The sequence below is a fragment of the Morchella importuna genome, assembly GCF_003444635.1.
Source record: "Morchella importuna strain M04M26 chromosome Unknown Morimp01GS073, whole genome shotgun sequence".
Lineage (NCBI taxonomy): Eukaryota > Fungi > Ascomycota > Pezizomycetes > Pezizales > Morchellaceae > Morchella > Morchella importuna.
The window spans coordinates 2640-13422 of NW_025763469.1; the positions used below are offsets into that span (position 1 = coordinate 2640).

Consider the following 10783-nt stretch of genomic DNA (forward strand, 5'->3'; position numbering starts at 1 on the left):
CGCGCCTCCCTACCAGTAGCCGTCGGAGTGCCTCAAGGCTCCCCCATCTCACTTCTCCTATTCTGCATATATGTAGCACCACTTCACACGTACCCAACCCCCGGCATCCCCATCTCATATGTCGACGGCTTCGCTTTCACAGTCGCCTCCTCATCCCACCAACAGAACATCGCACTGCTAGAAAATGCCTTCCGCAAGGCAACAGACGCAGGCACCCCACGCAACATCCACGTCTCCCTCCACAAAACAGACCTCATCCACTGGCGCACCAGCGCTGATAGGAGTGTACCCTCCACGCTCCCCATTACACTCAACCGGACCCCTCTCAACCCCAAAAGAGAAATCCGCTGGCTGGGCCTCCAGCTCACCGACAACCTCAACACCTTCAACCACTTCTCTAAAAGGCGTGCCTCAGTACAAGCCTCCTTCGTCATTATAAGAGGATTCGCCTCAGCAGGCAAAGGCCTCACCCCCTCAATTGCCGACAACTAGCAGTCATGGCAATCCTCCCCATGCTCCCATACGGAGCCTCCGTCCTCGTCCCAACAGCGCGAGCACTCAAGAGACTCGAGACCACCTGGCACTCAGTCCTCAGATGGGTCACCAACTGCTTCAGATCAACCCCTCTCTCAATACTACAAGCCGAAACATCCTTTCCACCACTCGCCCTATACATCCCCTCCCTACGAATCAGATACGCCGCGAGAATCCAAGCCGCATCCCCCGCATACAACCCAGTCACCGCACGCACCCCAGACTCCTTCCACACACTCTCCACCTACAGAGAGACATCTCACCGACACCTACTAAGAGGCCGCCCAAACCCCCCTGTCAATTGGAACTCGACCAGGGAAGGGGTAGCCCACCTCCCCATAGACGACCTCTGCCACGCACTGCTCACCAACTCACCAACTTTCGCTCAGAACCCCAACACCATCCACCCAGGCCTGGCACTCTCTATCAAAAGAGACAACATGCAATTCTGGAAGAATAACCCCCTACCAGACTACTACAAATTCCCAATCAACACTCGTCCACACCCCCACCTCAAGCTCGACCGCTTCATTGCAGGACGCATATGCCAAATGCGTGCTCATAAAAGCTACCTAGCGGCCCACCCAAGATGGATGTCCCAGGACCTCCCCCCAACATGCCCCAGATGTCTTCTCGAAGACGAAGACCTCGAACACGCCATACTACGCTGCCCCGCGCGCAGTCCCCAGAGGGCAACCCACATACCCTTTTCTAAAACCCTCGACGACCTTTGGTAACCCCCCGCCTCACTTGCAGCTCTCTCCTCCTACATAAGGGCAACCAAAACCGGGTTCCCCCCACAAATGGGCCCTCCAAAATCGCCACCTTATGACCTATCCTCAGACTCCGAACTCAACTCCCTCTCATCAAGCTCGGCCTAGGCCACCTCCGCCCATAACAGGCCCAAAAAAAAAAGCCAATTGCACGCACAACAACTTCAACACCGAAAGTGTCCTCTCTTCGCTCCCCTTATTCTCTCTTCTCCTATGTCCTGTCATATTACGCATAGCTGGTACGAAAGTACACTGCCCCTGAGGGGGACGTCCGAATTTCTTTGTTTGCTGGCCGGTAGGAGGAATGTCAGGGTCTCTCCATAGCGTCTGCTTCATGTACACACTTTCATATATGTTTTGTTCCGCTTTCCCTTTGTCTTGTTTTTCTTCGGCGGTTTGGTAGGGGAGGGGTGTTGTTCACGCCATAGCTTAGGCTCCATGCGATATTCTTGTACCCAGAAATAAATGAAACTATGATTTAAAAAAAAAAAAAAAAAAAGTGGGCGCATGGAGAGGGCTACAGCAGCCTGGTCTCGCATTGCGCTATTGCGATCCAACCCCAGCTACCTCTCGCGTCCCCCACAACAACCTCTCTCTGTTAATGCCCCCACAGCAGGATCAAAACAACACGACCCTTGATTAAACGATCTAGGTATGTTCATCTTCTGAAGTTCAAACAATTACTCTAATAAAAATATAGGTACGTACTCTACAGAACCCAGCCAGCCATCAATACAAAATACTTCACTACTAAACTGACGGTCTACCAGACGTGCCTGACCCGCCCACCCAACCTGCCTGAGCGCCCACTCAACCTGCCTGGCCGCCTAACCTGCCCGGCTGCCCAACCTGCCCCCCAGCGCAACCTAGCTCCCAGCGCAACCTGCACGCGCAACCCGCCTACCCTTGGGCCGCGTTTTTCGACGCGAGAAAGATGGAAAGCGTCCTGAGCTGGTCCAGGGACACAATATTGGATACGGGTTTGATGGGAAATACTTCTGTCTACCCCGTTAATCTGGTTCTTCGTGCGGGTATAGGAATAAGAGCTTCAGCTAACCTTTTTGGCTTATTTTCCAGTGCGGACTTGATGGGATGGACCGTTCCTGCTGGTGAGTGAAGCTGAGAGTTGGCGTTCCATATCATTAAGTAGTTGAATAGACAATTTTGAATCTTCTTCCTCTAACTTATAGAAAGTGGATCGTATTCTCTCATTTACTTCTCCAAGCTTCAAGATTCTAGCTGTTGTACCTGGGTAAGGTGCTTTTGTTAAAGCACATCCATCCATGTCGCCCGAATTCAGTCCCTCACAGTTTTCGGTACCTCCTGTCCGGAACCTATTCAAATAATGCTGCCAGGCTCTGGGACTTAAAATTCGTTCCTCTCCGACTTCACCCGTACTTTCTGAAAAGATTGAGGCCCGATCTATATGAAAGATATGTTGACAAGGGAGTTTGTAGCGTCTTGGAAAGAGACAATTGCATGTGAACAAACCTGTATTTGTATCCATTTCACGCACTGAAACACCCATTTCTTGTTCGAAGTGGGTGGCAACCTTGCTTTCCTCTATTGCAACAACCCTCTCTATGGAATAAGAGAATTCTGCAAGTAGCGGGTAGGTTTACGCAAGAGTCACCTTCCGTGTATTTGCCTCCAGGCGCGCTGATTCAATATTGTTTTCAACGTCGTGCGCGCAATCATGTACAGTCTGTACGCAGCCGTAAATTCCATGAGTACTAACTTCGCTCTTCTTTAGACCAGCCCTGTTCTTCAAACGCCCATGCCATGCTTCATATGCATTAGTTGACGTTACCTGGAGAAGTTTCTCACAGTGCTGTCTCGCATGCATTACCCAAGCGGTATGTGTATCGAGTCATTCCTTCTTGATGTATTCTCCCTTTCTCCCTGAGGAAGCCGATCTGATTGCATTGTTACAGAGCGATAGACATTGAATTTCAGTTGTACATCTCATTGCATACCGGAGATAATTGATCAATTCCGGCTTTGAAGTTGCGCGACAACGGGCGTTCGGAGTGTACTGTACAAAGAAGATTGGTTTTGAGGAAGCCTTCTCCACCAAATGCTTTCCGTATAGCTGCTTTTTCGGTTGCACTGTTGTCTGTCAAAGGGTATTGCATTCTCTATCGTCTATCAGACCATTCATAAATCCGTTGCATGCATCGTGCTAAAATGTCGGAATTCTCACTTTCAACCAAACAATTTGCTGCCGGAACCCAGTTGCCATTCTCTTCCCGACACATAAAGGTGAATAGGTTGTGATTGTGCAGATTTATTTTGTGTGTTGAGTTAAACAGAGTTAAATAGCTGTGTAGAATCAAGAAATTGAGTCTGAATGGGTGCGCAGACACCATCGCTTTTGTTGTTACCTCTGTTTGAATATTTGTCGACGTCAGAGTTTCACAAAAATAACCATTCTGTAGCAAGAATTTCGTTGCTGAATCCCAATCATCGTGAATAGTAGTCCGGGTACTAGTTTCCGTATATCTAATCCCATGCCTTTTGCTAAATTTGAGCAATCCTTTCTATGTCATGTTAGGCGAATCTATGACCCAAAAAACTAAATAGCTTACCTCTTCATAAACGCACCGCCGATTGATTCAAGCTTTTCATATCCCGCAACTTTCCCTGCTCCTTTAACCGATCCTTTACCTGCCCTGGCGGGTCCCTGCAGTGACGATCGCGGGAGGGGTGATGCGGGGGCGCCTTGGCAACGGCGTGGTAACTAACCCCGGGATCGGACAACTAATAATATCATTAGGGGAAAATACGGCAGGACGGAAGCTCTGGCAGCCAGATTACCTTAAATACTAGGTTAAGATCTCCGATGCCGGCCTCTGCATATGGTTAAACTGTCATATCCGAGGCTGGCGCTCTGTACTTGTAACCGGGACAAGCTTACCAGCAGATAACACGTGTCCTATCGAGGGAAATGCACTCTGTCCAGTGAGATATTTATTTCCATAGCTATTGTGTGCGGATGTGGCGACGTTTGATGAGGAGTTTGGAGTCGCAGTGTAGGAAAGTGCGATTGGTCGGTGCCTGGCACAACGGGGGTTCAATGGAGCAGTAGTGATATTTGGTGTGGCTTTCTGGATCAAATACAGACGCCACAGGGGGCAATTAGTTATATGTTCGTCGGTGGACGTGGAACTGGGCTTAAGCTTCGCTGAAGAAGTAAGTCAAGACGCTGGGCAAGCGCAGAGAATAAGGCGGCGCGCGGGTCGAAAGATCGGGAGTGATGTAATATAACTCAGGCAAATGATCGATGTGCACAAGAAACCTATGGGCACCCTAGATGCAGCTTTTGTTATACCGCTATAAAGAAGAGGCGCTTTCCGTCTCTTTCCCATACGTCAATATAATATATTTCTAGAAAATGGATTTTTCATTACCTGTTGGGAAAGGCATCCCCCATTTTATACTACATACTGCAAGGTTTACATTGCGACTCGGCTGAGCCGAGTGTGGACGAGTACTTTACGCGGTATGGGCTCGGTGATTCAAGGGTATGTGCTCGTCACCGGAGGTTTTTGGTATCTCGGTGTTGCCAACCGTACCCTTGTCTAACAAAAGGCAATTTTATAACGGCCCCCAATCCATTAGAAAGCGTCACACAAAAAATGGGATATAATATCTTATAGTTTACAAGCCAATTTATATTTATACAAGTGGTTTCCGGCCTTCGGCCGGTTAGGACAATGAAATCAGCTCGCCTCCACCTCTGCCTCCACCTCTACCTCTACCTCTACCTCTACCTTCACCTCCATATCTGCCTCTACCTCTACCTCTACCTCGACCGACGCCCCTCCTACCTGCCTCCATATTGACACATATGCTAACGTCTATATAGACTCCTAATTCGACACCTATTTAGACTCCAAATCGACACCTGGACGAGCACCGCAGCTAGCACTGCACCGAGCACCGCACCTAGCACCGCAGCTAGCACCGCACCTAGCACCGCACCTAGCACCGCACCTAGCACCGCAGCTAGCACCGCACCGAGCACCGCAGCTAGCACCGCACCTAGCACCGTTTCGAGCACCGTTTCGAGCACTGGCGCGGGCGTAAGTAGGGGTGCAGGCGCAGACAGGAATCAGGCGCAGACATGAATCAGGCAATGGGAGGTGGTAGGCGCGAGGTGCTGGAAGCGGGTTCTGGGGTGACGCGGGTGCTGGAGCGGGTGCTGGGTGACACGGGTGCTGCGAGCGGGTGCTGCAAGCGGGTGCTGGGTGACACCGGTGCTGCGAGCGGGTGCTGGATGACACGGGTGCTGCGAGCGGGTGTTGAGAGCGGGTGCTGCAAGCGGGTGTTGGGTGACACGGGTGCTGCGAGCGGGTACTGATAGCGGGTGCTGCGAGCGGGTGCTGGGCGACACCGGTGCTGCGAGCGGGTGCTGCGAGCGGGTGCTGCGAGCGGGTGCTGCGAGCGGGTGCTGCGAGCGGGTGCTGCGAGTGGATGCTGCGAGTGGGTGCTGCGAGCGGGTGCTAGGTGCTGGTTCAGGTAGGGTAAGGCTGCTAATATTCGGGCGCGTCGCTGTCGTTGGGTTTCCCCTCTTTCCCTTTTTCCTTTCACAACACCCTTCGCTTGCGAGTTCAAACACACAACACATAAGAGAGAGTTCAAATAAGATAGAAAACCGGATATTTTGGTGCTTTGCCCTTGATATCCTTCTATACTTAAGTTTACAATCACTTGTTGTTGTTGTTGTTGTTGTCTATTCCCCTAAAATTCTGATTACTACCTGACTCACTACAGCTTCTACAAACCCGATCCACAAAAATTCCTCCTATCCGATCCACAAAAATGCCTCCTATCCGATCCAAAAGGATACCACCTCCCAAAGCATACAAAAAAGCCATCAATGAAATTGCTATCTATATAGCTAGCAAACCCTCTCTTCTGCAGAAAATCAGAGATAATAATATTGATTCTCTTGTTTCTTCTATTAAGAGAGAGTTCTGTAATATTGCCGATGGAGTTAACGATGGCATTTTCAATGATATTGCAGCTTTCCTCAACCACCCCAAACAAATGAAGGAGCCGAATTGCCATGCAGAGCTAAGAGAAGCGATGAAGCAGAGGAAGGAGGAGAAGGAAAGAATTAAAAGAATCAAAGCTTTATTTGTGCAGGAGTGTAACCTCAAGGAGGACGATGCAAGGAGAGACAAATATTTGGAAAAGTTTACGATTGTGGAAGTCACCCGATATCAAACACCTTACCCTCCACCCAGTAATTGGGTGTATGAGTCCGAGCAAACCCATGACATTTGGCATGATCACCTCCAGCTTGGTAAGCCGAAGGACAAAAGGCTAAAAGTACCACCGATGCTACTTTTGGAACCAGAATATCTACAACCAGATGTTGCCGAAGACCAAAACTACATTTTTGTCGATTCCAACACCAAGGAAATTGTTGGATTGGTTGCTGGATGGCCGAGGGCAAGAAAGAAACTCTAGATTGGGTCAATGAGATTATTATCAAGGAATGTCAGGTCAGGAAATCAGTCCGAGTAAGTATTATTTCTTTCCAAATTTTACTATTGCGATTGCTAATTATTTCTTAGCTTGAGGATACTGGCAAACTTTGTCAAATGGGATATTCAGCTGGTTCCAGAAGCAAAGCCAGTTTCGATTGGGTTAGAAATATCACCTCCAAGAAAAACCGATTGGAGGACTTTGAGCACTTGGGCAGCTATATTTTTGCTCTTCTTTGGAACATGAGTAAAGGTAGATTGCCGAAGCCGATTATTGAGGATATAACTGGGTTTTGCAATTCTACCCTAATTCCGAGAATGAATTATGCTGCTAAAGACAGGGCTACTTCTCAAATCTTGGGGAATTATACTGTGAGGGTCGGAGCCGATGACATTGAGTTTGACTGTGTTCCGATGGCACCCCCTTCTGGATTTATGGCATATAATTATTCAAGGTAATAATCACTCCGAGTACTTATATTTTATTGTTACTAATTAATTATAGGGGTAATCATAATGAAAAGTGCCCTCATAAGTATGCATTGTTATGGACTACAGCTAGGACATATGGATCCGAGGAGGGGGGTCACTTCTTCATTGCCGATTATGGAATCAGAATCAAACAGTCAGCCAATTCAGTGGTAGTTTGGAAGCCCACTGACTTTCATGGTACTACTTTATCAATAAAGGGCCCTACCGATGAGTCTGATTCTCATCAAATTGGTATGAGTATTGTCACTCCTGTCCGATTGGTAAAATTGTGGGAAAAATATCAACAGGAACAAATTACTGCCGATAATGTTGAGGCTATTTTGGTTGAGTCCGATGATTCTGAGGAGGAATAAATTGTTATTTCCTATATTATGTTTTGTTATTATTGTTGTTACTGAAAATCTCCACTCTTGTATTAAGTACCGATAGTTTTAAAAAATTGTTTTAAAAATAAAAAAAAATAAAGAAATAAAATTTTATAACAAAAGACTTCTATATACAATATTTTTAACTTTGTTTTTATCCCCAATATCAATAACTGAAATATCATTATCCAATAAACAACTAATATGGTTTCTATTTCTGACTCGGGAAACACTCGTATACAGTTGACCATGTGAGAATACAGGAGTTCTGAGATCGATGACAGCTCTATCGAGTGTTAAGCCTTGACAACTATTGAAGGTTGTTGAGTATGCTAGTCGTAAAGGGAATTGTCTTCTCTGTACAGTCCAAGAGCAATATTTTGGTTGAAACTCAAATACAATTCGGGGAGGCAGAAAACAGTTGTATCTTGTCGAATATTATCTGCAGTAGATATCAATTCAACTTTGACAAATCTTTCATATAGCTCTTTAATAACTACCCGGCAATTCTTGACCAAGCCATTCTCCAGTGATAGATTTCGCATAATCAAACAAACACACCCGACCTTCAAAACCAATCTGTGTGTAGGCACACCAGGCTCCTTCAACATAGATAGAAAATCTAGAATCTCACCCGATGGTAGCATGTTGGTAGTCGGGGATGTGAAATTAGGATCTTCTTTGATACAATCGTGGCTGTAGTATGTTCTTTCTGTAATAAATAATTATATCAGTATATTGTAATTTTTAATAGTAAGGAAAATAAATATACATACCCTCTATTGTCGGGAATCTTTCAAGAATCGCAAGGTTAAATTGATCAACATTGATATTCAAAGGACTAAGAAAAGCACGATGGGAAACAATCGCTGGATTTTGCAATACTTCTGTTGGAAATAGAAAGTCAATTGCCTGCTCGATTGAGTCTAAAGACTCAATTAAATCCAGATTCACAAACGATTCATTTGATTCTTGACAGCCATCTCCAATTTTATCTACCCACTCGGCATATTCTAAATCAGAGGCATTTCTTATAGGTGTATCCAATCGTAAAATTTTGAATTGTTCCCAAAGATAGGATGATCGTATAGATGCTTCGAGTGTAGCTGTTGGTCCTGCAGACTTAACCACTGGTGCTACCTGTCGAAAGTCACCTAAGCCAAGAAATACTTTGCCACCAAATGGTTTATCGTTGGCAAGCACGAGTTGCAAGAACTCATCTACACATTCAATTGCTGCTTTGTTGGCCATAGGCATCTCCTCCCATATAATTAAGCTTGACTGCGATAGTAATTTCGCCCGATCTGACCTGATACTCAAAGTCGATTGTAGCTCCATATTGTTCTAATATTGTAATGTCAGTGACTGTCTTTACTAAAACCTTCTCATAGGACAACTTTACTTCAACGACAGGAATACCAAATGCAGAATGTGCAGTACGATCTCTCTCATACAGTGTAACACTCAAAGCTGTTGAACCAGTAATAACAACAATGTCTCCTTGCCCCCTTAGATAATTTACGATCTTATTTACAATATATGTTTTGCCCCGACCAGCTTTTCCATCCAGAAAGAAACATGTATGTTCAGGAATCTCCCCGATAGCTATTCTATCGATATTATTCATGATAGTATCAAAAGCATCTAGCTGTTGGGGTAATAACTGTTCCCGAGATGATATTGCCATTTCTGTAAGTTCGATCCTACGATCATCAAATGCAACAGCCTTCATAGATATGTCATCCGTGAGGTTTTGAGGATGGGGTAACCCAAAATCAGTCAACCTACTGCCTTGAGCTGCAAGATATTTTGCAATCTCATCTAAACATTTATTAATAACCATTATCGGAGAATCATATTGGTCAAGATAATCTGCCGATAGAACCTCCTGATACTCCTCGAACAACTCAATGGCTGTAACTGGAATATTCATCAGGAGATGTGCAAACAGGAATCGTAGCTGGTTAGGACTGCAAAAGCTTAGGACAGCTTCTGGCATAATTTCTTTCCCCTCCGACTGATTTTCGAAGAGACCTAATGCTGCTGCTGCCTCTTGAAATTTTGAGTAGGTAAATCGGTTGACAGTTTTTAGATCCTCGAAACTATAGGCTGAGAGATGCAGCAGAAGAGCTCGCAGGTAGAATAATTCTCCAGTTCTGGGGGAGACTGTATCGATTCGGGCGATTGCCTCATTTCTTCTCCTAGCTCTTACAATAAACTGTGGATAACTATTGCATATCTCTTCAAGGAAATCGGTATTTTTGAAAGTGGTTGACGACTTCGAGTACAGAACCCAATTCTCGTAGTATTGAATATAGGTCAAATCTTGGAATACTGCATCTCGGGGCCTAGAAAAATATCTAAGCAAAGTCGATGCTGTAGATTCCCCACCACCCTTTCGGTACATTTGATGCATGTTCCTTCCAGGTAGATGAACTGTAAGCGATTTGACTGCAGGCGATCGATCTGTTATATGGTATTGTAGTATCCTCCATGCTGCCTCCGAGGCAGACAGATACCTTGCATTGATATAGTCATTGATCTCGTCCACCTCTTGCTGTCCTTCAACATTGAAAGAAAATAATGTTCGATCGGGCCCCTTAAATAAATATTTATACAGATACATGAAAATATTAACTGTAAAACATATATCGACATTAACATGACATTCTAATAGCTTAGTAAGAAATGGCATATACGATGCTATCCATCGATCCTCTTCCTTTCTTCTTCTATACTGTACTCGACCATATTGATTAAGCACTTTAGTTTCCCGAATCGCTTGTGGGTATCCCCAAATACAGGATCCATTTTTGTTACACCGACTATTGGGAGAATTTAAATGTGTTTGGGGGTGTTGATTGAATCGTAGAACCAATTCTCGCAGGACAGGATCTTCCTCTTCTGTAGGTACTTCGGCAGAGACAATGGAATCAATAGCTGAGAAAGGTAACTCGGGATTCACCTGATAATATTTAGCATCAACCTCAATTGTGTTTTCAATTATCTTACTTTAATAACAATATGTGCATGTGGTAACCCCCTCTTTTGAAATTCTATAACCCGAACAATATAAACTATTGTTCCTAAATGGCTCCGAATTTTGGCAATGGCATTCTCTAGC

At 45.5% G+C, this 10783-nt stretch overlaps 3 protein-coding genes across 3 annotated transcripts; 1 reads left to right on the forward strand and 2 right to left on the reverse strand.

The window, feature by feature from the left end:
* Positions 1–5421: 5421 nt before the first annotated feature.
* LAJ45_11532 (uncharacterized protein) lies at positions 5422–5937 on the reverse strand (the record flags this gene model as incomplete). The annotated part of the gene is made up of 1 exon (XM_046121017.1): positions 5422–5937. One exon carries the CDS (start codon positions 5935–5937, stop codon positions 5422–5424), a length of 516 nt encoding a protein of 171 aa, XP_045965771.1.
* A 194-nt stretch (positions 5938–6131) lies between these two features.
* On the forward strand, positions 6132–7647 carry LAJ45_11533 (uncharacterized protein; the record flags this gene model as incomplete). Its single annotated transcript, XM_046121018.1, has 3 exons — positions 6132–6749; positions 6893–7257; positions 7308–7647. 3 exons carry the CDS (start codon positions 6132–6134, stop codon positions 7645–7647), a joined length of 1323 nt encoding a protein of 440 aa, XP_045965772.1.
* A 344-nt stretch (positions 7648–7991) lies between these two features.
* On the reverse strand, positions 7992–10066 carry LAJ45_11534 (uncharacterized protein; the record flags this gene model as incomplete). Its single annotated transcript, XM_046121019.1, has 3 exons — positions 7992–8371; positions 8436–9003; positions 9062–10066. 3 exons carry the CDS (start codon positions 10064–10066, stop codon positions 7992–7994), a joined length of 1953 nt encoding a protein of 650 aa, XP_045965773.1.
* Between the last annotated feature and the right edge of the window lie 717 nt (positions 10067–10783).